The following is a 26,908-nucleotide window of genomic DNA, read 5'->3' on the forward strand; positions in this document are numbered from 1 at the left end:
GGTACAAGATCATTACAGGTACAAGATGCTGGGTCAGGGGTCTCTCAGCCTTGAGGTGTAACCTTGAAAGGCACCCCTGCTCAAGAGGAAGGTCACTGCCGAGCAGCCCACTGGTGCACAGGAGAGCAAAATGAGTGCTGCAAGTACAGCATAAGGTGATTGACTCATAGTCAAGCCTCCTTTTGGTGTACGTGCAGCTGTAGCAGTTTCAGTTCTGTCTAGGCCCAGCTCAGGTGCTCACGTACTGTTAGTTCCTGGTAAGACATGCCCTGAGCTCCTTCATTCCTGAGAAGATGAGGCTTAGAACAGTGCCCAGGGTTTGCATGGCCAGGCTGGTTTCAGTCAGTGATGTCTGAAACAAACTACCGCTCACTCAGAGTGGTGCACCCATCACAGGGGATCTTATTAAAAAGAAATACAGGGACTACCAATGGTTGCATAAAAGAATTGACAGTTGTTGCCTCTCAGGTTGCCAGTGTCAGCAGCTGATGTTGGAGCACAGGGGTGTTGAAGCAGTGCAATGGAGGAATGCTTTTCTCAGACAGAAAGGGTTGCCTCAGGCAGATTAGCCTGTGTTCTTTACAGCCCCGCTCCCTCACAAAAGATCATGGGATTTTCCTTGAAGAAGGATAAGTAAAGACATGTGCTCTGTTATTGGGCCACCTTATGTAGGAATGTCTTACCAAAAGGAAATGCCCGTCGGGCTCTGTGGTAGTAAAACTCTTGGGCAATGTGTAAGGTGCTAACTGCCCTGTTTAGATAATGCACGGTATGGTGATTCTTGGGTCTAAGTGGTAGGAGCTCTTGGCAGCTCAACCAAGAGGCAGCAGGAGAGCTATGGTCAAAGAACTAACTGCAAATATGAACGAGAAGTTATGAAGTTATTTTTTCTGTTCAGAAAGAGAATGAAAGATGACGGAGTAACATGATACAAAGCTAAGGAGAATATTCATTTTTATCTTCAATTACCATTTTTCCTTAAGTATAGGTGACTATGGTAAGAAGAGGGGAAGGATTGTTAACAAGGCAACGCATGACGGTATCCGTTCTTCCAATCCAGCTGCTTTTTAGCGCCCAGGGTTTCCAGTGACACAGCTGGGTGCTAAAGTTCCCTGCCTAGAGCCTTTCCGAGCTGTTCCCGCACCCCTTCCGCGGGTGTTGGCAGCCGCCCTACTTGACCACCGCGCCCCTCCGCTCCACCATTCCCACTCAGCCCCGTCGGCTGCGGCGCGGTGGTGCGCATGAGCAGGACCCGGCGGAGGGCGGGGCCAGGCGTGACGCGCCGGGCGGGCGGGATCATGGCGCGGGAGGGTGTCGGCGGTGCCGCGGCTCTACCGGGGCGGCCGGCGGTTGAGCCCGCGAGATCCGTGGCCATGTCTTCCATCGCCTCTTACGAGAGCTTGGTGCATGCCGTGTCCGGGGCCGTGGTGAGCGAGCGGGTCGGGGCTTGCGGGGCAGCTGCTGGCGGCGCCGGGTGGGGGAAGGGGGCGTCTCCACCACCGTTCGTGGTGACGGGGCCGAGGCCGGGGGGTCTGGTCGGTAGGGTGTGCCCAGGCCAGCGGTGAGGAAGGGCGGGCGGAGCAGCCGGACGGCAGGGTGGGGGCCATGCGGGATAACCGGCAGCCTTAAGCCTTTGTTTGACTGAGGGGCCACCGGAGGGGAACCCCGCGCTTGAGGGGCGGCTTCGGGGGTAGGGAGGCTGGTAGCCGGGCTGAGGTGGGACCAGGCCCTTCATGGGGTTGGGGTGAGGGGGCCTTGACACTGAGTCCCAGCTCTGCCACTCATCCCATAAGAGCACGCTTGCAAGCCCCCCATTGTGTTTGTCAGTAGTTTTGGTTGTGGGGTTTAATGAGCAGCACAGGAGCTGTAGGTGTGCTCCCTTAGACAGTAAGACTCCAAGCATCTGAAGTTGGGCATCTAATTAGCAATGAAAATTTAAGCCTTTCAGAAGTTCGGGTAGAGGGACATCTTCAGCTGTGCAGTGTAAGAGTTGTACTAAACGTTTGCCTTCTGCAATTGTTTCATAAATCATAGAATCAGACTGGTTTGTGTTGGAATGGACCATAAATCTCACCCAGTTCCAACCTGCTGACACGGGCTGGGACACCTTCCACTAGAGCAGGAGGCTACAAGCCCTATCTAGCCTGGCCTTGAACACTGTCAGGGATGGGACAGCCACAGCTTCTCTGGGCAACCTGTGCCAGGGCCTCACCACCCTCACAGGGAAGACTCTTTTCTTAATGTCTAATCTAAATCTCCCCTCTGTACAGTTTAAAGCCATTCTCTCTTGTCCTGTCACTACTGGCCCCTGTAAGATGTACCTCTCCAGATATCTTATAGGCTGCCTTTAGGCACTGGAAGCTGCTCTAAGGTCTCCCTGGAGCTTTCTCTTCTTCAGGCTGAACAAGCCCAGCTCTCACAGCCTGTCTCCATTGGAGAGGTGCTGCAGCCCTCTGAGCATCATCTTCATGGCCCTCTAATACTTAGAAGTTGTGAAGGATGAAGTAATACATAGGTGTTAACCAAAGCATAAAGCAAGCACAGTGCAGCTAGAGGAGGATTGTATGGATTATTTAATTCAATTTTTCATATGATGCTTGTAAATTAAAAAGTAGTGTTTAATTTCTGTAGATTTTCTTGTATGCTGAAATGACTGCTAGCTCTGTAAATAGCAAATCAGCCTTGTACTTCCAATAGATTGAGAATTTTGGCTCAATATAGCATTTTGGACTGGACATACTGATGGATTTCAAGCGAGCTGATGCAGCTGTACTCTTGGGTTATTCCAGACTGGCAAGAACACCTAAACTTGTGTTTTGGCAGTTGCCAATGTACTGTTCTGGCCAAACTTCCTGTTCTAATTTGAGTCTTTAGAACTCTCAATGTCTTCTGTAGGATGAAAGTTGCTAAATGTTATTGAACGATAAGGGCTGATTCTAAAGGGAAAAAATACTTTAAAGGGTTTCGTGCCTTTATAATAAATAAACATGGAGTTACTGTGCTCTTTAAAGTGTTTTATGTCTGCTTATTTAAGTATCAAAGGCAGTGGGGATTTTGTTTCCACTTTCAAGAAATGGAACTCTTGAGTGATCTTGTTATTGCAGTAGTGCTTGCTCTCCTTTTGCTGGTCTGTACAGAAGCTGATAACAACTTCTAGCCCTCACTGTTAGGTTTTCACTCTCGTCTCCAGATCGTTATAACCAGGCTGTACTTCTGAAGAAATTTTGTGTTATAAACCGAACCTATAAATCCAGCCATACATTTAAAACACATAATGAAATGGTATCTCAAGGCCCTTGGTGGTGTTAATAAGATTAATAGAAATTCACAATTGTACTTGAAGATGCTTAAATGTCAGCAGTGATGTTGCTATGAAGGAAGACAGAGCTTTTTGGAGCTCTTGGACTTCAGTACCCTTGTACAGAAGTCCTTTCTTAACTGCCTTATGCTGGATGCCTTGGTATTTTTATGTCATAGTAAAGGTGTACTTACCAATTTAGATACTTGTTTACTGCTTTAATACATACATTTTGGTAAGATCTTTGACTTGGGTACTAACTGTTCTGATATTGTCTCACCATTTGCTTAAATTATTATAAAGCACACTGATGTGCAGATGTGGTGCAAGACTTTAAAGAAATAAAAGAGAAAAAGCAACCCACAGAACTATCCTGAAGTAATGAGCCAGAAGAACATGCCAGATCACAACATGATAGTTTCTGTTTCTGTTCAGCTATGGTCAAAGTTCATATATCTTGTAGGCTGCCTGGTCAAAAATTCTGAGCAGCAGAAAACTCAGGGCTTGATTTCCTGTGAGCTTTAATTGAATTACAGAAGTAGTCCTTAGCTCTGCACATAGCTATAAAGTAAACCTTCCTGTTACAAAAGCTGTAGGAATGGGAATTTTATAGGCATATTATGAGAGCAGTCAAGCTGCTTTTATATATATATATATATATATATATATATATATAATTTTTTTTTCAATTATTGTTGTTTTTTAGACAACCAGACTTCAGGCTGCACACCTCTTCTTTGCAGGAGTCGCCTCAGTCCATTGGTTCTGGCTGCTTACTGCCACTTCTTGGCTACTGCACAGTTGTATGTGGTGCAGTGGCTCATCAGGGAACTGATCAGACTAAAGAAGTAGCCCAGTGGAAAAAGTTGTTTATTCAGTTACATTAGTTTTCTTCTTGCATCATTGTGTAGGTGCCCAAAAAGTTATGCCACCAGAACAGAGGAAGTAGAGGTGCAAACACAGTTGACCAAGAGCTGGGATTGCTTAAGCCAGTTTGTACCTGTCCTAGTGATCATCCAGCAATAACATGACTTGACTTGGCAAGGCACCAAGATTCAGTGCTGACAGGGAGGTGATGGGAAGGCAGACAGTGAGGCCTCACCCTTTCAACAGTACAGGGTCATGCATTTCAGTATACATTCATGAAGTCAATAATAGGAGTTACTTACTTTTCTTGCTCGCCTCAAGTGTGATCAGTAAGGAATTTCAGCTCATCTCAAGGTGTTTTGTTGCTGGGGAAAGGGCTGGTCTTGCTCATCCCTTTCTTTTCCCTTACTTTCAGCCATGAAATCATGTCTCCTTCACATAGAATCATAGAATAGTTAGGGTTGGAAAGGACCTTAAGATCACCAACTTCCAACCCCCCTGACAGGGGCAGGAACACCTCGCTTTAAACCATATCGCCCAAGGCCTCATCCAACCTAGCCTTGAACACTGCCAGGGATGGAGCATTCACAACCTCCCTGGGCAACCTATTTCAGTGCCTCACCACCCTAACAGGAAAGAATTTCCTCCTTATATCCAATCTAAACTTCCCCTGTTTAAGTTTTAACCCATTACCAGTTGTCCTATCGCTGCAGTCCCTAATGAAGAGTCCTTGCCATATAGTTCAGCTGTTCCATTTATAAAACTAGGAGAAAAGTAACTGCTTTTCTGAGTTTCTTTTCCTCGATTTAGCAAAAAGAGAGGTTACAAGTTACCTTTTATTGGCAGTAATCTGTTAGATCAGCTGACTTATCTCTTGACATTCTGTTGCGTTATAGCTTTATATATGTTTTAAACCAGTTTGAGCCTGTAGAGCTTATTGCATGGGAATGATCCGAAGCTGCATCAGGGATGGCTCAGACTTTGCATTAGGAAGCATTTCTTTACTGAGAGGGTGGTCAAACACTGGAACAAGCTTCTTACAGAGGTTGATGCCCCATCCCTGTTGGTGTTCAAGAGCCATTTGAAAAATGCCCTTAATAACATGCTTTAACTTTTGGTCAGCCCTGAAGTGGTCAGGCAGTTGGACTAGGTCATCATTGTAGATCCAACTGAAGTACTCTATTCTGTACTTTGTGACTCTATTTGTCCTGTGTGCCACCACCCCAACTATTTCCCCATTAATGTTTTCTGATTTTGAATGCAAGTGTGTATGTTGCTGTAGGATGAATTGCTTGAGAGTACAATTCAGGATAAATCTCACTTCAGGAGGGTGAAAGCAGGATAAATTGAGCAGGGTAATTTTGGAACTTGCAGTGGCTGTTTAGTATTGTGGCTGTTCTGTGCATAAGTGTGTGCAATTGAGTTTTGAGATTGGTTTCAGAGCTGCTGTAATGCAGCTGTCATTAAGAAGTATATTTTGGCTCCTTTTTACACTTGTTTTTGTGCTGTCTTCTAACCAAAATTTATTTTTTGTAAGTTTTTAGTCAGTTGGGTTTATTAATCCTACTTGCTATGCAGCTGTGAACACTGTAGGTGCTGAGAATGAGCAGGCACGGAAGAAGTCTGTGGAAGGGCAGAACCAACCCTTTTGACTAGAGCCCAGACTAAATGGGTTAAAATAACCAGGTAATTATGGCCAAGTATTTCCTTTCATATGTTTCAAGTGTTTTGGCCAGGAGACCTCCTTGAATGGATAAGGAGCTTCTGAGGAAACTTCGAAGGCAAAAAGAGGCTTATAAAAGGTGAAAGCAAGGACAGAGGGCCTGGGAAGAATACAGCGATGTTGTCTGGGAGGCGAGGGACCAGATTAGGAAAGCTAAGGCCCAGTTAGAATTAAATTTGGCTAGGGATGTTAAAAATAACAGGAAGGGATTCTGTAGGTACACTGCAAATAAAAGACAGACTGGGGACATCGTGGGCCCTCTCTGGAAGCTATCAGAAGAACTGGCTACCCTGGATGTGGAGAAGACCGAGGTTCTGAATGACTTCCTTGCCTCAGTCTTCACTGGCAAATGCTCTGACCACAACACCCAAGTCTTGGAAGGCAGGGGCAGGGACTGTGAGAATGAAGACCTTGGGCCCACTGTGGGAGAGGATCTGGTTCGAGACCATCTTAAGAGCCTGAATGTACACAAGTCCATGGGACCTGATGAAATCTATCCATGGGTCCTGAAGGAGCTGGCAAATGAAATTGCTAAGCCGCTGGCCATCATATTTGAAAAATCCTGGCAGTCAGGTGAAGCTCCTGACGACTGGAAAAAGGGAAATGTAACCCCCATTTTCAAGAAGGGGAAAATGGATGACCTGAGGAATTATAGACTCACCTCTGTGCCTGGCAAAATCTTGGAGCAGATTCTCCTGAAGGCATGCTGAGGCACATGAAAAACAACAAGGTGCTTGGTGACAGCCAGCATGGCTTCACTAAGGGGCAATCCTGCCTGACCAATTTGGTGGCCTTCTATGATGGGGCTAAGGAACTGATTCACAGGGGTAGAGCAGTTGATGTCATCTACCTGGACTTGTGCAAAGCATTCGACACTGTCCCACACAACATCCTTGTCTCTAAATTGGAGAGACATCAATTTGATAGGTGGACCACTCAGTGGATAAAAACTGGCTGGATGGCCGCATGCAAAGAGTTGTGGTCAATGCTTTAGTGTCCGGCTGGAGAACAGTAACAAGTGGTGTCCCTCAGGGATTGGTGTTGGGACTGATCTTGTTTAACATCTTCGTCGCTGACATGGACAGTGGGATTGAGTGCACCCTCAGCAAGTTTGCTGATGACACCAAGCTGTGTGGTTCGGTTGATACACTGGAGGGAAGGAATGCCATCCAGAGGGACCTGGACATGCTTGTGAGGTGGGCTGATGCCAACCTCATGAAGTTTAACCATGCAAGGTCCTACAACTGTATCGGAGCATTTCCAGACACAGCTACAGGCTGGGCAGAGAAGAGATACAGAGCAGCCCTGCGGAGAAGGACTTAGGGGTGTTGGTCAATGAGAAACTGAACATGAGCCAGCTGCAGCATGTGCTCACAGCCCAGAAAGCCAACTGGCTTTCTGCCTGGGCTGCATCAAAAGGAGTGTGACCAGCAGGTCGAAGGAGGTGATCCTGTCCCTCTACTCTGCTCTCATAAGACCTCACTTGGAGTATTGTGTTCAGTTCTGGTGTCCTCAGCATAGAATGGGCATGGAACTGTTGGAACAAGTCCAGAGGAGGGCCACGAGAATGATCAGGGGACTGGAGCATCTCTCCTATGAAGATCGGCTGAGAGAGTTGGGACTGTTCAGCCTGGAGAAGAGAAGGCTGCGTGGAGACCTCATAGCAGCCTTCCAGTATCTGAAGGGGGCCTATAGGGATGCTGGGGATGGACTCTTCATTAGGGACTGTAGTGGTAGGACAAGGGGTAATGGGTTAAAGCTTAAACAGGGGAAGTTGAGATTGGGTATAAGGAAGAAGTTCTTTACTGTAAGGATGGTGAGGCACTGGAATCGGTTGCCCAGGGAAGTTGTGAATGCTCCATTCCTGGCAGTGTTCAGGGCCATGTTGGACAGAGCTTTGGGTGACATAGTTCAGTGTGAGGTGTCCCTGCCCATGGCAGGGGGGTTGGAACTTGATGATCTTAAGGTCCTTTCCAACCCTAACTATTCTATGATTCTGTCTGCTACCTGCTATTATGAAAAACTTAAGTCATGTTAAAACTTCAACCAAGAGTTGTCTTAGTGAGGAAACACCACCTGAAAAATAATCCTCTATTGGTGATTGTAGAGATTATTCCAAGCAGCCTTCTCCAGAGCTGGAGTGTTTCCAGAGCCAAAACTTGCTTAAATGCATGGCATTTCTAGCTGTAGGAAAGTTGAATTCACATTGTGCAGTCTACGCTGTGCAGTTTGCTTTAAACGCAGTCCTTGTGTTACTAGCTGTATCCTGTACCTTGCCACTGTTTAAATGTTTTGCATGGCTACTAACAGAAGTGTGACACAGCTTTAGCAGCCACTTAATGCATTTAACAGTACTGTGGAGTGTTAACAGGCTTTCCACCAAGCCTGGGTCTTTTTGAGTTAGGTATCCTTTCCAAAAGCTGTATAATATTAATGCTAGAGTACTAAAGAAGAAGGAAGCTAACTGATGGCAGGGAGAAAGGGGGAACAGCTCCAGAACTGTGTGGTGCAGTTGGCATGCTGGAGGGAATGGATGGGATCCAGAGGGACCTTGAAAAGGGCATATGCAAATACTTAACCCTGTTGTAAAGGAGAGAGACTGCCTGCTTTTCCATTTAGAGGCTTTACAGTTTGGATCACATAGGAAATGAAGAAGGTGTTGAATTCACAAGAAGTGAATCTGATACACCTAGGCCATGTAAATGCCTCTATGCAAACATGTGTAGCATGGGGAATAAACAAGAGGAGTTAGAGATGTGCACACACCTTCAGGGCTATGATCTTACTGGCATCACAGAGATGTGGTGGTATTGCTTCTATGACTGGAGTGCTGGAATGGAAGGATACAAGCTTTTCAGGAAGGACAGGCAGGGTACATGAAGAAGGGGAGTCACCCTCTCTGTCAATGGCCAGCTGAGGTACATGGACATCTGTCTGGGGGTCGATGAAGAGCTGACTGAGAGCTTATGAGTCAGGATTAAAGGGAGGGCAGAGACAGGGGACATTACACTGGGGATCTGCTACAGGCTGCCTGACCTTTAGCAGGAAGATTGCGTGGATGAGGCCCTCTGTAGACAGGAGCAACCTCATTCACAAGCTGTGGTCCTCATAGGGAATTTCAACCACCCCACTATCTATTGGAGGGGCAACACATCAGGACATAAATAATCCAAGAGGTTCCAGGAATGTGTTGATGAGAACTTCCTTCTCCAAGTCACAGAAGAGCCAATGAAGAGAGGGGCTATGCTGGACCTTGTTTGCACTGAAAAGCAAGGGCTGGTGGGGAGTGTGAAGATCAAGAGGAGCTTTGGCTGTATAATGATCATAAAATGCTGGAGTTCAATATCCTTAGGGCTGCAAGGAGGGTGCATAGCAAGCTCGCTACCCTGGTCTTCATGGGAGCATACTTTGGCCTTTTCAGGGATTTTTTTTTGATAGGGTATGACATGATAAAGCTCTGGGGAAAAGAGTGGCCCAAGAAAGCTGGTTAATATTCAAGGATCGCATCCTTCAAGCTGGTGCATCCTGACAAAGAGGAAGTCAGGCAAGAATGCTAGGAGGTGTGGATGAACAAGGAAGAGCCCAAACACAAAAAGGAAGCCTGCAGAAGGTAGAAGCAGGGACTGGTAGCCTGGGAGGAATACAGAGAAATTGTTAAAGCAGGTAGGGATCAGATTAGGAAAGATAAAGCCCTGACAGAATTAAATCCGGCCAGGGACATCGAGGGCAACAGAAAAAGCTTCTGTAGGTGATGTTGGTGATAAAAGGAAGCCCAGGGAAAATGTGGGACCTCTCTGGAAGGCTATGGGAGACCTGGTTACCCAATACATAGAGGAGGCTGAGGTATTCAATTACTTTTTTGCCTTATCTTCACCAGTAAGTGCTCCAGCCACACGGTCCAAATCACGGCAGGAAAAGGCAGGGACTGGAAGGATGAAGAACTGCCCTCTATAGGAGGTCAGGTTTGAGACCATCTAAAGAAACTGAACGTGCACAAGACCATGGAAGCTGATGAGATGCATCCGTGGGTCCTGAGGGAAGTGATGGCTGTAGTCGCCAAGCCATTATCCATTATGTTTGAGAAGTTGTGTCAGTTTGGTGAAGATCCACTGATTGGAAAAGGGGAAACATAACCCCATTTTTTAAAAAAGGAACTACAGGCCAGTCAGTCTCACCTTAGTGCCTGGCAAGATTGTTAAACAGATCCTCTTGGAACCTGTGCCACAGAAAATGAGGTGACTGATGATAGTCAACATGACTTCACCAAAGGCCAGTTGTGCCTGAAAAATTTGGTGGCCTTCTGTGACAAGGTTATAGCATTGGCAGATAAGGGAAGAGAGAGTGAAGTCATCTACCTGGACTTGTGCAGAGTATTTGACACTATCCTCTATAACATCCTTGTCATTAAACTGGAGAGACATGGGTTTGATGGATGGATAGATCACTCGGTGGATAAGGAATTGTCTGAATGGTTGCACTCAATGACTTGATGTCCAAGTGGAGACCAGTGATGAGTAGTGTCCCTCAGGTTGGTATTGGGTCCAGCGCTGTTCAATGTCTTTGTCAGTAACATGGACAGTGAAATTGAATGTGCACTCAGCAGGTTTGCCAGGACACCAAGCTGTGTGGTGCAGTCAACACACTGGAGGGAAGGGACCTTGACAGACTTGAGAGGTGGGCCAATGCCAGCCTCATGAAGTTCAACCAGGCTGAGTGCAAGGTCCTGCTCCTGGGATGGTGCAGGCACAAATACAGGCTGGACTGAGAGCAGCCTTGAGGAGAAAGACTTGGGGGTGTTTGTTGACAAGAAGCTCCACATGACCTTGCAATGTATGTTTGCAGCCCAGAAAGCCAACCATGTGCTGGGCCGCATCAGAAAGAGCGTGGCCAGCAGATGATGGGAGTTGATTCTCCCCCTCTACTCTGCTCTAGTGAGACCCCACCTAGTGTATTGCATTCAGTTCTAGGGCCACCAACACAAGAAGGATGTGGATGTGTTTGCACAAGTCCAGAGGAGGGTGATGAAGATGCTCAAAGAGCTGGAGCACCTCTCCAATGGAGACAGACTGAGAGGGCTGGGCTTGTTCAGTCTGGAGAAGAGAAAGCTCCAGGGAGACCTTAGAGCAGCTTCCAGTGCCTAAAGGTGCCCTACAAGAAATCTGGAGAGGGACTTTTGACAGGGGCCTGTAGTGACAGGACAAGGGGGAATGGCTTTAACCTGACAGAGGGGAGATTTAGGTTAGATATAAGGAAGGAATTATTTACTGTGGGGGTGGTGAGGCCCTGGCACAGGTTGCCCACAGAAGCTGTGGCTGCCCCATCCCTGGCAGTGTTCAAGGCCAGATTGGACACAGGGGCTTGAAGCAACCTGCTCTAGTGGAAGGTGTCCCTGCCCATGGCAGGGGGTTGGGACTGGATGAGCTTTAAGGTCCCTTCCAACCCAAACCATTTTCTGATTCAATTCATCATGTGTAATTCATGCCATAGGGGGTGTCTTGGTAGACAGATCTTCATTGCCTAAATCGGAATTTAGTATCGTGCTAGATTAAGTCCTGAGAAACATGTACTGTCAGGTTTTAATGAACAAAAGTTTGTGTTAGGTTTTTTTCCTCATGTCAGAACAAGGTTATTGTAAGACAATGGTGGTTTGTGGTTGTGTTTGGTTTTTTTTTTCTTGTGTAAACTAGAAATTGAGAACTGAGGCCAATGGAGAAAGTGCAATGTTTGTCTCCTCCTGACCAGTTTATTGGCTCTGTCTTTCTGTTTGGGCAAAAAGCTTTAAAGCTTTTGAAGATTTCATTTTAGCTTGATATAAGTAAAGTTTTGTAATCATGGAACCAAAGCAACACTTCAAATATACATTGTTGTATATGAGTTTACCCCTTTTTTAAACTTACTCAGTAGACTGGTTTCTGTACAAGCAATTGATACGCTATATAGCCAGTTTATTTTGTTTTTCAGGGCAGTATGACTGCAATGACTGTGTTTTTTCCTTTGGATACAGCTAGGCTTAGACTTCAGGGTAAGTGTCAAACTCTAGTTTCTTTGAATGATGGTGTTTCTGTTCATCTTGGCTGGGGCACTTGTGAGGGTGGTTGTAGGGGGCCTGTCTTGCATGAACAGGAATCTTACCTGTGTAACACTAACACCATTTAATCACTATTTTTCAGCTGAAGGTAATTTTGCCTTTTGGGAGATGGGGCAACTTTTTAACTAGCTGAAAAGCTGTGTGAACTATGGCCAGACATGGCTTTTAATGGTTATCTAAGAGCAAAAAAAGAAAAATAAAGATGTGGGATTACACAGGATTACATTTGTGTATTGTTGCTTTTGGCTGCTGAGAACACTTTAAAACATGGGGCAGTATCATGGAAAACTAATCTAGAATTATTCCTGAGGATGGTTTAAAGGGAAAAATCGGGGTTAGAACTGAGAGTGGGAACATCCAGTATTTACACAAATGTGTCTGGGTATAAAATTTGTTGTTGTAATGCTCTACCAACTAATCAAAAGTCACAGAATCACCAAGTGTTTTAGAGCTGTGCCTGAAGTGCTATTAAGAACTAGAAGGAGATCATCAGCCAGGTCATCAGAAATCTATGGCTGAGAAATGAGCACCATGTTGCTGCTGAGCAGCTTTCAGTGAAGGAAGAGACAGTGTTTTGCTAAGGCTTAGCTCTTTGCTTTGCTGGAGGTGCTAGTCTGGAGTCCAAGGAATCATTTTGAGAGCAGTTAGGCAGGCCCAGTTCTGGCCTCTTACCTAATGGGAACCTACCTTCAGTTCATGTTGCAACCATCCAGTTAGGAACAGATAACTACAGATACTCTAGTGCACAATTTATATGCCAGTCTGGCAAAGAATAAAACAAGGAAGGAGCCTTACTTAGCAGATGAAATGAAGGAGACACTTTCTTGTTTTGCTGCAGAAATAGGTAACATCTGTTCTTTATGAGGAAGAGGAAACGTGCTTTTCTGGGATATGTTCAGAGTAGGAAGGATAAGGACTTGAAAATGAGTGCTAAAAATTGGAATAATGTAAAAGGTCGGTTCTTCTGTTTTCCAGTTGATGAGAAGCGGAAGTCTAAGACAACACCAGCAGTCTTACTGGAAATAATCAAAGAAGAAGGCCTGTGAGTAGATTCCAATTTTCTGCTTGTTTCATGTAGACAAGCTCTAAAACTAACTTGGATTTGCTTTTAAAGTGGAATAGTTAGCCCATATCTGTGTGGGCAGGTTTTTACTCTGAATTGTCTTCATGTAAGTGTGATATGATTTGCATTATCTTATGTGTTCATCTTTAGTTGATTTGGATTAATTTTCTTGAGCACCTTATGCAATTGATCTGCTCAGTGATGTAACTGTGCCTTCATTAGCGAGGTAGCCGTGCCTCCTTAGAAATGCAGTTTGCACGCAAACGTACTTTCATGTACCTGATAAACCAGCTTCGTCTGCCTGGAATCTTGGGTGTGTCCATTTCTCATAACTAAGATGAAACTCTTGGGCAGCTGAGCCACTTTCAACAGGAGAATTGAGACATGCTTCCCAGTTGGAAGTTTTCTGTTCTCCAAAGTATGTGCAAGTAAACAAGAAGTAATTATTTATCTTGGTGAGAGTCAAGATCTATCTAAAAGCGGTTCACTTCCAGCAATGGTGTGCTTTAGTATTTGCCACGCAGTCTGAGCTGAGCTGGCGGGGAAAACAGTTGTATGCATGTCTTTGTTACAACTGTTTTTCCTAAGTGGATCCCTGGAACTCTTCAGTAGATCAGAGCTTCCAGGACATTGAAGTTGACAAAAGTTTAGCTTGGCCAATAATGTTTTGCCAGCTTTGAACTTGAGCGGTTTGTAGTTGTGCACACAAATACTTCTCAGTCAGTTGCTGATCTCTCTTGTTCGTGTTCCCTCATTACTTTGTCACAGGAGGGTGGCAAGTAAACTTTCATTAAAAAAAAAAGAAAGGAAAGAAAGAAGAGAAAAAAAGAAGTAAATTGGAGAGACTGCAAAAGTGGTCATCCTACTTTTCCTGTGAAACAGAAAAAAGTAAATCTAGCAAGATGGGAACATTGTTACTTCCAAAGGTTTTGGGAAGGCCTGGCTAAGCAGTGAATGATACTATAGTTTCAGGGATGTGTCTTGAGACAACGGAAAACCCAAAACAACAATAAATCTGAAATGTGATGCGAGATCATAAGCTTAAACAGGGGAAGTTCAGGTTAGATCTAAGGAAGTAGTTCTTTACTGTGAGGGTGGTGAGGCACTGGAACAGGCTGCCCAAAAAAGTGGTAAATGCTCCATCCCTGACAGTGTACAAGGCCAGGACAGAGCCTTGGGTGACATGGTCTAGTGTGAGGCATCCGTGCCCGTGGCAGGGGGTTGGAACTAGATGACCTTAAGGTCCTTTTTAAGCTGAACCATTCTATGATTGTGTATTGTTTGTGTGAGTTTGTAGACTCTTTTATCACATCACACTTTAGTGAGACTGCTTTTCTTACCTAGATAAAGCAAATGGATTTAGCTAATGGACATTCTGTAGAAGTTCATCAAACAGCTTTGCTTTCATCCTTTTCTAGGTGAGATGAAATATGTTCACTGGTATACACTGAGTTTTCCTCAAGGTTGCAGTTTAGGTTTTAAGTTAGATTTTATTTGTGTGCAGAAATATCTGTGTGAAGTACAGGTGGTAGCACTGACAACTCATTAAAATAATGTTTCTTGTCTTGGTTTTGTGTTTTGTACTGCAAGATGCTTAAATTGAAAATCATTAGAAGTTTTTCTTACTAAATCAAGCAAAACCAAACTAAACCTCTCAGAGGCCATGGCCCTTAAAGGGTGCTTCTCCTTTTCTTTTTCAGCACAGAAAAGATAGGTGATGCAAAAATTGTTTTAATTCTGCACATGACTAACTGTGTAGTCAGTTAACTTGTAACTGTTGGGATAGCTAAGCCTGGAGCTTCAGAGACACTCTTAATACTGTGCTGTATTCCCACCTATGTGGGAGAAGCACTTGATGCATCCAAGATTAAAAACTAGCATTTACATTATAAGAACAGTTAGATGCTGTGTTTACCATCCTTGCATCTTTTATGGTCTCCTTCTTGGAGATCCTTATATTCTGTGTATTGCCAATATTCTGATGAATACTAAAGAGCCTCCAACTAGTTGTTGAAGGGATTTCTTATGCACTTGATACCAGTCCTCTACCTGTCCCATGCAGTATCAGTGTATGGCATGCAGAAGGTGTGTGTCATTGTCTCTTTCTGGATGTATTGTAGAACATGCTGTTGAGTTGTCCTTGTTTTACAGGCTCTTCAGGCCTGCCAGAGAAGGGAGCTTTGTTAGTCAGTGTTATGAAATCATTCTTAAATTAAGATAGATTTAGATGATAAACAATGATGATTACTCACAGCATCTCAAAAATAACACAGCTGTGAATCATAAGGCAATATTCAGTTTTTCATCTATTTGATTGATCTAGTTAAATTTCAGTAGGTGATGTCTGTTTCTTGCTTACCTGACTGATTTGCTCTAGATTTTAATGGAAGACATTTGTTAGAAATTCCTCCCACCTGCGTATCTCATATGCCATATGTCTCAGGTTGCATCGTTTGGAAAACTCCTCTTGGTGAAATACATTCATTTCAGTAATTAGTCTTCTGGTTTTAAACATTATGGGAGAATCCAGACTTTTTTTTTTTCTTCCTTATCTTAAGTGTTTGCAGTGTTTTTTTCTTTTTTTTTTTTTATTTATTTTGTATTGAAGGGGTAGTTGTCTTTTTATTTTTTGTCCAGCTTTATTAAGCATTGCGTTGTTTCCTTAGAGATTTCAGCATCTCTTTACTGGGCTTTTTTCTTTTGTATTGGACTGATGACCCTGTTTCTCAACAAAGATGAGAATTCCTGTCATGCCTTTGTGTGTTTTAGTACTTGGTTTGAACTGATTGTATCAGCATTGTATGCTAACATACAGACTGCAAACATGTATACATCCCCTGGATGCTTGTAATTCACTGCCAGCTGTTGGTAGAGAGGAAATATGGTGATAATACTCGCTTTTGGAGTTAGTGAGCCCCAAGCTTCTCACTGTAAATATCTTGTACCTCTATGGCTCCTTTTCAGTGCAGTTATTCCTGATTACTATAATTCATAAATACAAGTATTTAAGGGTGGGGGGTTTTTGTTTTGTTTTGTTTTTATGGTGCAGTCAGAAGTTTAGTATGGTTTGTTACCATTATTGATAAGACATATCTAGTTAGTGTTGCACGTTGAATACCGTATTGTGTCTCTGGGACCATCCATGTAACATCAACCAAGTCACATAAATATTTTGCTGACCTTTATGAATTTTTCCTCTCCGTTAGGTTGGCACCATATCGAGGGTGGTTCCCTGTTATCTCCAGCCTTTGCTGTTCCAATTTTGTTTATTTTTATACATTTAATAGTCTTAAAGGTCTCTGGGTCAAAGGTCAGCATTCTACCACTGGAAAAGACTTGGTTCTTGGGGTTGTTGCAGGTAAGACTTAAAAACCTCAATTTAATCCAAAATTGATTTTTAGTATATCAATATTTTTATTTATGAAGTCCACTGGAGATCACACTGAGTGCTTACACCTTCCACTGTATGTAGAGCTGCTTCATTGTACAGCTCTGATTTGCCTGTGTGTCCTCCCTGCCTCATAAGTAAGTGCATAAACTGTTCTATAGTGAATTCTGGCACAAAGCACAGTATTTTATTTGTCTGGTGTGTTCCTTACCATGGTGTCTAAGCATCATTATTAAGATTTTGAAGACAAATGGCAAGGGAAGGTGATAGTTTATTTCAGAGGAAAACATATATGCCAGTTCTAAGATATTTTCAATTATGGTAAGTAAGTTTTTAATGTAAGCATTTGGGTGTCTCTTTCCAGACCTTTTTAGGGTTATCAACTGAAAGTGACAGTAAAGAACCTAGATATATTCAGATCCAGCGGGACTATATGTTCTTTTTCATCCCTACTTCTCATGAGGATGCTACAGTGGTTTTTTTGAAGGGATGGTGACATTAAGTGACTTTTCTAGCCAATCCAGTGTGAAAAATCACCAGCGTGTGCCTGTATTTGCCAGTAATATTCCACAGAAACAATTGCTCGTGCAACCATACTGAAAGAAGCTGATTTAACAAAAAAAATCCTGCATAAAAGGCTTGTGACTTTTAATTTTTTGGGGGAGTGGGTAGGGGAAGGCTTTTTTTTTTTTTTTTTCTTTTTAGTTTTTGGTATTTTCTTGTACTTTCAGTGTCACAATGAATGGCAGAATAGTTGGGGGAAAGTAAGGAAGGAAATTCTGAAGTTGGCTTTATACATTCTGGAACAAAGGCTACAGGAATTAGGGTAACAGCTTGTGACTGTAGCTAAATGACTTCTTCAGAGTCAGTAGATTATATCCTTATAGTGAAATAATATCTGGTAGAAATTGAAAAATTCCACTTAAGGTGTTTACTAATTCTTTCTAACTACCTTTCATTCCTACTACTGCTAGCAAATACAGACTGGGAAAATACATTAAAAAAAACAACAAACCAAACCACACAGAAAACCCACCAGAACAAACAAAACAAACAAACAAAAAGACCCCCAAAAATGTTTCCAGTCTGGAAGATAAAGTTTTATGACTTAAACCAGGTACTGGTGAAAAATTACAAATAGACTGTGCTCTAACCTTTTGCCTCTTAACGTAAACACATTGACTTCGATTAAGAGAGATTAATGCAGCTTGCCTTTTCTAGTGCTTGATTTTGTTCAGAACATCTTTGGAGAGCTCACTGTAGGCCTTATGAAGGATACTGAAATGTATTTATGACTATATTCTGCTTTTCTGAACCCTCTTTAAGGAAAAGAAAAAGAACAAAGAGGAACAATGTAGGTGGTAAAGTTTCACCTTTGTCAGATTCACTGTTCCGATAGTATCTCAATGTTCCTGATGTATCTCAGTGTAACTGAATCTGTCACTTGGATTCCTACCAAAGCAACCTATGTAGAAGCAATTGCTAATTTCTGTGACGCAGAATATTGGTAAGAAAGATCAGAAACTTGTTTTTACTTAGTTACTTCAGAGTAACTGCCTGTGTCATTACTGGACAGGAGAGATCCGTATCAGGTGGTTGCAGAAGAGATGTCCCTTAATTCTTTTCCCTGTTTGTTTAGAGCTGTATTTTGCAGCACCTCCTTTTTTTCTTTTTTTTTTTTCTTTTTTTTTTTTTTTAGCCTGTATATGCTTGTCTACTTTTTTTTACCCCATCCTACTTTCTGGTATTCAACTTTCAAGCTTTACTGCTGGGGTTTGTTATTGTGTATAATCTCTTGCCACTCTAAGCCTTACTTAGAATATTTGCAGAATCCTGTGTTTTCCACGTTAAGTGTACTTAGTGAACCTAAAAGCTAGATATTCTCATTCTTTTGGCAGTGTAGGAGCTATGTTCTGGTAATCAAGCTACATGCATTTATCTCTTTTGATCTCTCATTATAAAATAATCCTTCTAACATTACCACTCTGTGTTTCTGAAAGTAGGCAGGCAGCAACTCATAATGGAGTGAAGTAAGACATGAAAAAGTAGAGCATCTTGTGCTCCAGTGTGGTGTAGTATGCAGCAAGATAACAAGTTCACTTAAGATTCCTTCAGCATGTTCACATTTGGTGTATTTTGTTGTCTGGTGTGACTTTTTGTTTGGTTTTGTTTGGTTAGTTGGTTTGGGGTTTTTTGTGTTAGTTTTGGGGAAGGGTAGCAGGGATGTCTTCCTGCTGCGTGCAGTGGTGGGACTGTGGGCGATACCTGAAGTACCCCATTAAAAAGTACCACTGTACCTTTCCCATATGCTGTGTTAATCGTGTTTCCTTCTTCCTACCAGTAATTTCAGTAGCCTGTGAATCAGGGTAAAAGCAAATAAGAAAACATTTGAAATTATCTCCTAGTTCTTGCTGATTTTCTTTTTTGCGTTGTGTTTTGTATTAGGTGTAGTGAATGTTCTCTTGACCACTCCTCTTTGGGTGGTGAACACACGTCTGAAGCTGCAGGGAGCAAAATTTAGAAACGAAGACATCGTACCAACCAATTACAAAGGCATAATAGGTAAGCGCCTGTTATTGTCTTTAACCAAAGAAAAGTTCATTAAATTAAATATATCAAGGACTCTGAAGTTTGAAGGCTTTTGTTCACCTAACTGATTTCACTCTGGAATCTCTATGCTTCCCTTCTGCTTTGCTGTATTTGAGTTTTGCACGAAACTGGCCGTGGCTGTTTCTGATGGTAATTAAGAGTTTAAAGTATGCATACCTGTAACTAAATACCTTTTGCAAAGGCAGGTATCTTATCATAGAAAGTAGTGAGCCCAGTGAGGTGGTAGTGGGGGTCTGAGTTTGGACAGACAATTTGCAGATTAAACTTCACTCACTTTAATCTCTTCCTCACTCACATGTTCAGGCTGTCTTAAAAATAGAAATATATATTGTTGTAATTTTGAGGAAGGTTTAGAAGATCTTAATGTTGATGCTGAGCTTGTACTAAAGAAAGCAAGATGTCTGTGCAGATGATAAGCTTTGTTTATGTTAATGGTGATATGTGCAAGAACCACCTTTGTCACTGTTTTTCTGTCAAATTCCATATTAGAATGGAAGATTAAACAGTTAGAGAAAAGACTGCAGTGGACTTCTAAACACTTTGAATTTTATGCTTTAGCTTTTCTTACCTTCTACAGTCAGAATTTTGTACTCAAAATTTTAACGACTCCTCTGTTCCCCCTTTCTTCTCAGATGCCTTTCATCAGATAATACGAGATGAAGGAGTCTTAGCTTTATGGAATGGTACTTTCCCCTCCTTGCTTCTGGTCTTCAATCCTGCCATACAGTTCATGTTTTATGAAGGCTTTAAACGAAAGCTTTTGAAAAAGCAGCTGCAAGTGAGTATGGTTTGAGGCCAGTTCATATCAATATGTTAAAAAGTCATAGTTTTTCCTCAGGATGTAGCGAGATTATTTTTACATGAGATCTTCCATTATAAATGAGGCTTGGGTTTTTACCATCTTTAGTCAGTACTGCAGCCGTAGCACTCTACTTGTGCCTGGTGGATCTATCTGGTTACATTATGGACAATACGTTTTTTGAATGATGAGCTTCCCTCTGAATCATTATTATGTGCTGGCTAATTGCTATATTTATTTCTCATGTTTCTTTTAAGTAACTTAGTTCTGTCTTAAATTAGAGTATGCTTTGTCCATCATCAGTAGAGAGGGAAAAAATACATTTTTCCCCTCGCACTGGTCACTTTTATTTTTGACAACTTTTTTCTCCCTATTTGATCTTTTATTTATTGTCTTAAGTATATCAGATTGGCTTTTGTTTTCTTATGATCTGCATGAGTGTGCATATTTCTGATTGCAGTCAACATATTTTGCAAATGTGGAACATGTTTTGAAATGGGCACGTACTTACTTTCAGTGATTAATTCAAGCTGTTAGACTGAGGTAGGCTGTAATCAGTCTTAGGCTGTAACTATGTTTTTGGTACATGGTGGAACACTCTTGGCTTTGGAGATGACTTTGGGCTTCCAGGTAGTGTTCTTATAGGAGGAGATTTTTAGCCTATGTCGTCAAGACTAAAATTCTGCCTGATAGCGTAGTGATTACGTCTCAGGATTATAGAATGGTGTTCAAGGAGTCTTTACTGTAACCTTTTCACAAGTGCTGTGTGACTTGTTGATTTAAATGATGCAAAAGCTGAAGTACTTACTGATTGATGGTATGCTTAAATGCTATCTTCTGGTCTTTTGTCTACTCTTGGTGCTTTAAATTGGTCTAGTTGTATGGCTTTCTCCACTATGTTTTACTAACCTAGTTATAATGAGAAATGCAAAAGCTTGTGAGCAGGTAGAAGCTACAGATAAACATTAGTTGTGGGAAAGTAAGTTGGTTGAAGTATAACTAACTCTTTAAAATGAGGAGACACAGATCCTTTGTGAGATCTCTATGCCAAAGATACTTAGACAAACCCATAGCAGGCAGCAATATAGAACCCCCAAATACATATGACTAATTGACTGTTTCAGTGCTGTGTGGAAGTAGTATGTTCTTTGTCTATTGAACAGCTCACATCTTTGGATGCTTTTGTCATTGGTGCAGTAGCCAAAGCAGTTGCCACGACCCTCACTTATCCTCTGCAGACAGTACAGTCAATTCTGCGGGTAAGTAATAATTTCATTCCAGTGTAGCTGCCTCTGACTTGTTCTGTATAATGCAAGCCTTTTTCATATGGCTTGTTTTTCTTGATGTTAATGAACCCTTTAGTTTGGGATATCCTTCTGCAGAATGCAGGCCACTGATAAGGATGCCTCTCTTTTTTGATTCTGTACTGACAGATTCTGCTAGAACTTGGTATTACTGGTGCATATCTGTTTCAAACAGCCAGTAGGGTTGATAACATAATGCACTGGTGTAGTGTCTCACAGAAGATAGTGCACCCTACTACAGAAATGTAGATTTTCCTCTTTGAATATAAATAGAAAACATGTCAAGTGGGAAGTTAAAATTAAATCCTTTAAACCTGGCTTGTTTCCAGATGACCTAGGGTAATCCAGAAAAGTTCTGTTCATAGGACTGGTTTTATTCACATGATGGCCTGACGTTGTCAGTAGCCAGAATATGATTCATCAGGGGATGCTGAACTCCCTCATGAATAGTACCTTTAACCACTTGTCTGGCCTTGTACGCTAATTGTAATGCTAATGGAAGCCATTGCATTTATTCTCACTTGTGATTTGTCAGTATGCTGGATAATGCTGCTACCGTCAGTGTGTACTAGTACATAAGTATATTCTGTGATTTTTAATCTATTTTTGTTTCTTGATGGTTTCTATAACAGCTAAATATTAATAAATGTTACCTCATGAAATATGCTACTTTCCTAAGGAAAAGCCATAACTTGCCTGTATGTTAAAGCCATTCTATATGTTCTAAAACTTGCGTGAATTTGGCGAATTAGTTGAACGTGAGCCTTCCGTGGCTAGTGTCTAGTCTTGTCTAACAGTGGATTTTTCTTTGTTGTTCATCTGGAAAAGTGATTTTCATCTAAATTTTATAATTATTTTAGTTTTTCTTCTCTCTAATTAGAGTGGACTTATGTGTATTTTGCTTTTTGATAACCTGTAAAAAAATAGTTTGGATGCTATATTTCTAACTAACAAGATTTGAATATGTTTACTGTGTGGTATTGCTACCCTGAAAAGGCACTAGATAAAACTCTCTTCACAGCTTTCTACTTCAACACCCTAATGGTGCACAAAATGGCATCTGCATTGTAGATGTGTGAGCCACACGTTAATTTTGTCAGCAGTCACCTTTTCTGAAGTTTTCATAATTTTTGATGATCAATGCCTTCATTCAATGTCTTGCCCCGTTTTAATAGCCTGGACACGTCTCAGGAATTAAAAGTAGTAACACGGGCTTCTATTACTGAAGTGACAGATACAGAAAAACATTTAACAAATACAGCTTTGTGTGGAGAAGTTGCAACATCAGTTATTCCCAATCGATGCATTTTCTGCTGGTGTGAAGGTGAACTGGAAAGAAAGTTGGAGTGATCTATTTTAGCCTTAGCATTGCACAGCAATGCAATTTTCACTGGGCTACATCAATATAACAACTTCAACCCTCATTCCTTTCTGTAGTTGCTATAGAAGTGGTTGCAATTTTGTGACTATTATTTCATGTTCTGTCTATCTCCTTTTGGCTTTTTGAACAGAATTCTTCCGTCTCTTCCTGATAGCGTTATCCTTTAAGAACAGGGCAGCTCTGGTACATTGTGCTGCCAGCTTGATGTACTCAGCAGCTGCTGCTTACTGCTCACCTCAGCTGAAGTCAGCTAGTTGGTGCTGGCTTGCCATGATCAGTTTCTAGAGCACAGCTAGCCACAGCCTGGTGGTGGGCTGTTTCTCACAGTGGCCCACTGAAATAAAGTGGCCTATATGCTACTTCTCAGTGCCAAACCATTCTCTCCCTGTGATGATGGGAAATACAAGAACCCTCTCTCTAGTTCTGCAGTCACTGTGGAGGACTTGTTTCTCTTTTCTCTGTGAAAGAAGTAATAGCCAGAAACCCTGAACACCTCTGGCGAGAACAGTGGAAATGTGCATCTGGGACACCTGTGCTGTCCAGTTCAAACTTGCTCTATTTCATAATCAATTATAGAATACCAGGTTGGAAGGGACCGCAAGGATTATCTGGTCCAATCTTAATGTGTTTTCTAATCTAAAGATAGCATTGTTATATTTTATGATGCTTTTGTCACTCACACTGATATATATATATATATATGTGTGAAAAAGGTTATAAATAAAGGTTTAGTAGTTTCAGAAATAACATTCTGCGTGAAGCAACACTTTGTATACTTGTGGGGTTATTTGAAACAATTTTAGCAGATTTAAGCACAAGCTAATACAATCTCTGTTCATGATTCATAAAAAACTTATGATAATCATTAAATATGAATCATTAAATATTATTCATAAACTTAAACATAATCAAGTTATATTATCGAAGTAGAAGTACAGGTCTCTTTTTCAATCTTAAGCCTTTAGAAGCTTACTATTATTTGGAAGTTACTAGGGTTCTTTATAAAGAAGTCACTGAACATTAGCTTTCAGTTTTTTGGCAGAGCATTCTTCTAGCTTCCATACAATGAACAGTTACCCTGTGTAATGGATAGCGGTCAGCATGTTCCAGCCTTGCCATGTCTGTGTCATTTTCAGTAATTAAAAATACATGGGGCGAGGGTTACTTATTAGGCATTGAAACTGTTCTTTAGTTTATGCGTTGGTAAAGAGTGGATGAATTAAATTTGCCGTTGGAGAAATAGCACTAGTGTTAATGTTCTTAGTCACACTGGGTGAAAGCATTCTCGTTAAAATTCAAGCCTCTTTTCTCCAGTACAGAGAATGCCAGTCCTTTTGGGAAATCTTCTGCAGTAATCAGTGAAGTATTGATGACCTCCAGAGAAAGTAACTTTTTTTTTCCTTTTGATGAACCTTTGTTTACAGTACAAAAATTGTCCAGTGGTAGAGAAAAAAGGAGAAAGAAACACCTAATCCTGGAGTTGTTTGGAAGCCTATGAGTAACCTGGGCAGTGACTGGCATCGGTGCTTGGAACCTAGTTAGCAATTTTTGGGGGTGTGTCTGAGTCTTTGACAGTAATCCTTAGCACTGATTTATGAATATCAAATGAGTTACTTGTTGATGAGAAGATAGTGGATTGTGAGCAGATGTTTACCTAATAAAGGGAGATTTCCAATAATGGTCTGTCATTGCTGTTTCAAAGTCTTTAAGACATAGCAAAAGGGACCTGTGTCATCTTACAGTTTCTGAACTGCCTCAGTCTGTTTGCATACTCTTCCTACAGTCAGTGGTCATTTCTTACAGCAAAGAAGTAGCAGTTGCCTGAGTAAGTTCTGGGCGAAACTCATCCACAGGCAGTTGCTCAAGTTCACTTTTCTTAGCACAGAAGTAAATACAGGTAAAATAGCTTCAAAAGCTGTTTGGCTATGTTGTTATAAATACAAGTGTGGCAAGCCTTGTATATTAATAATTCATAGTTACAGCTTGCATAGTTCTATCAACCTGTGTCAGATAAGAGTGTCCATGAATCCTGGAAAAGGAGTTGCTGAAATTGCTAGTTTAACTCTTGAGACATAAAATTACAGCAGCAGCTATCATGCCTGCTGGAAAACAGTTTGTGGATAAGCAAATGCAGTGAGTAAGAGAGTATTATTTAGACCAGGTAGGTGGATCAAACAATTTTGGATTCTTCCACAGCAGTTCACATGTAAATGTTTTGCTCTGAGATGCATCACTGGGCAGATGAATTCTGGGTTCAGCTCTGCAATCTCAGTGTAATAATGGTTTGTAGGTGTATGAGGCTTTGAATCTTTGTGAAATGAAAACTGTGCAAGCCAGAAGTTGTTTTGAATGTCATGTCCCTACTAAGGCTGCAAATTACACTTTTAAGATCTTGAAAACTGTTTCCTCCAGAGCAATTGAAAGAGAGCATATATGGCTATGTGTAATTTCTTAGAATCCATCTTAAAATGAAAACCAATTACTGTAGCAAATACCATTTTAATGCTTTCTGTGTAAAGTTCAGTAGTGTCATCTTTGGCCTCAGTTCTTCACTGATGGCTAGTACAACCTGGAAGATGTTAAAAGAGGTTTAAGATAGGTTTTCCAGATTTCACACGTGTTGGGTTCTTTGCCCAGCACCATGGAGAAATAGTGAAACAAAATGCTCTGCCTTTATTTGTTTTCCAGTTTGGACGCCACAGGTTGAACCCAGAGAACCGAACTCTAGGCAGTCTTAGAAACATTCTTTACCTTCTTCAACAGAGAGTGAGGTGAGTTTTCTGTGGTGGTTTTATTTTTTCTAACATGATATAGAAGACATGAGTATTACTAATATGTTGAAAATGTTGGATCTACATTATGGGGGCTCTGCCTCCCTTAAACTTGCTATTAGAACCAACCTGGTTTTTGTAATATTGCAGAACAAGTACACAAACACAAATTCTTCTAAATATCTGTACAGTAACTGTTATCAAGGGTATCTGTGGGTATCAGTTCACCTCTCATCTTGAAAAGAAGCAAGTTCCTTGCACAAAAGACAACTTTCTGCAGGATTTTCTCTTTAATATTATTTCTCTTTAATATATTATTAAACATAGCTGGCACTAGATCAAGAATGAATTTAAGGTTCTTACGGTTGTGATTAGTTATGGTATTAATTGTTCTTTGTAGTGTACTGATTTACTTATAGGGGGCTATTCACACTTGTTTTCTTGTTTGCTTGTTTTCTTTCTTAGGCGTTTTGGACTAATGGGACTCTACAAAGGCCTGGAAGCAAAGCTCCTGCAGACAGTTCTCACTGCTGCTCTTATGTTTCTAGTGTATGAGAAACTGACTGCTGCAACCTTCACAGTCATGGGATTAAAGCATTCTCGCAGGCATTGAAAAAGGGACCTATGCCAAAGATTATGGGGTCTGGAGAATACATGCTGTTTCTGAGACCAGACCGGGTAACAAAGGGTGCTCACTTCCTCTATTTCTTTTTAGCCATCTCCATCTCCATTACTTGGAGAAATTTGGAATACACTCTATAGGGCCTGTTATCAGGAGTTCAGGAATAGCCCATTCCTTATTCTTCTGTGGACCCACAGTGTTAAGGAACAAAGCAGAGACCTTATTTAAGCACTTGATGTGAGATTTTAATGATTTGGTTGACATTCTTGGCAAGAACAAGTCTCTCTCACTTTGCTTTCTTGTTTTCCCTCAAATAATTCTTTTCTTCTACCTTTACCTTCTGTCAGCAGCTGCTGGGGCTGGTTTTATGTTATTTTCCTTGTCCTGTGTTTATGTCAATTCTTACGTGGTTCATTAAAATAATTCATAAAGAACAAGGTTTTAGACGTGGTTTTCTTTTAACTTCAAGTGTGTTTGTGGCACAGGATGATGGGATATTGCCCCGAATATCTGGTGGTGAGATTTCTGAACTGCTAGAATGTGCATTATCAGTCGATAGGTATGCTGCTTAATCCTGAAAATTTCAAATGCGGATACTGACTAGATACTGGCTTGCTTTTTCAAGATGAGTGCCTCCAGCTGCCTCGAAAAATGGACTTGCTGCTCAGAAATACAGGAAGTTTTGTAACCCTGGTTCTTGTGAGTGCATGTGAATTCACACCATGTTCTCAGAGCAGACAGGGAGCTTTGCCCTATGCTTCAGAAGTGGTGTGTCCTTTAAAAAATGTGCTGTAATTATTTTTATACTGATCTTCCCAGGCACTTTCCTGACCACAAAGCTTAAAGGCCATAACTGTTGTCCCAGTTACTATGTTTATGTTCTTTTTCTATAGTTTTGGTCAATAGTCTTAGGTTGTGTAGTCCAAGTAAATCCTGCAGCACCCATCATTACGAGTGCAGTAGTATTGTTCTGAAGAACAGTTTCATATTTGAA

The 26,908-nt window shown here is 41.7% G+C and overlaps 1 protein-coding gene across 1 annotated transcript; it reads left to right on the forward strand.

The window, feature by feature from the left end:
- The first annotated feature begins 1,266 nt into the window (after positions 1-1,266).
- SLC25A17 (solute carrier family 25 member 17) lies at positions 1,267-26,352 on the forward strand. Its single transcript, XM_061363336.1, has 9 exons — positions 1,267-1,427; positions 11,850-11,910; positions 12,952-13,018; positions 16,246-16,397; positions 18,873-18,989; positions 19,670-19,815; positions 21,000-21,095; positions 25,210-25,292; positions 25,758-26,352. The coding sequence occupies exons 1-9, from the start codon at positions 1,299-1,301 to the stop codon at positions 25,903-25,905; spliced, it is 999 nt and encodes a 332-aa protein (XP_061219320.1). The 5' UTR covers positions 1,267-1,298; the 3' UTR covers positions 25,906-26,352.
- The last annotated feature ends 556 nt before the right edge of the window (positions 26,353-26,908 follow it).

Source organism: Neopsephotus bourkii, unplaced genomic scaffold (assembly GCF_033783945.1).
Source record: "Neopsephotus bourkii isolate Nb327-2 ecotype Australia unplaced genomic scaffold, CSIRO-AGI_Nbou_v1 NB_107, whole genome shotgun sequence".
Classification (NCBI taxonomy): domain Eukaryota; kingdom Metazoa; phylum Chordata; class Aves; order Psittaciformes; family Psittacidae; genus Neopsephotus; species Neopsephotus bourkii.

Coding starts and splice junctions, on each gene's coding strand:
- SLC25A17 (XM_061363336.1), top strand. CDS start 1,299: ATGGCGCGGGAGGGTGTCGGCGGTGCCGCGGCTCTACCGGGGCGGCCG. Junction 13,019..16,245: donor ATAATCAAAGAAGAAGGCCT/GTGAGTAGATTC, acceptor CCTCTCCGTTAG/GTTGGCACCATATCGAGGGT. Junction 16,398..18,872: donor GGTTCTTGGGGTTGTTGCAG/GTAAGACTTAAA, acceptor GTTTTGTATTAG/GTGTAGTGAATGTTCTCTTG.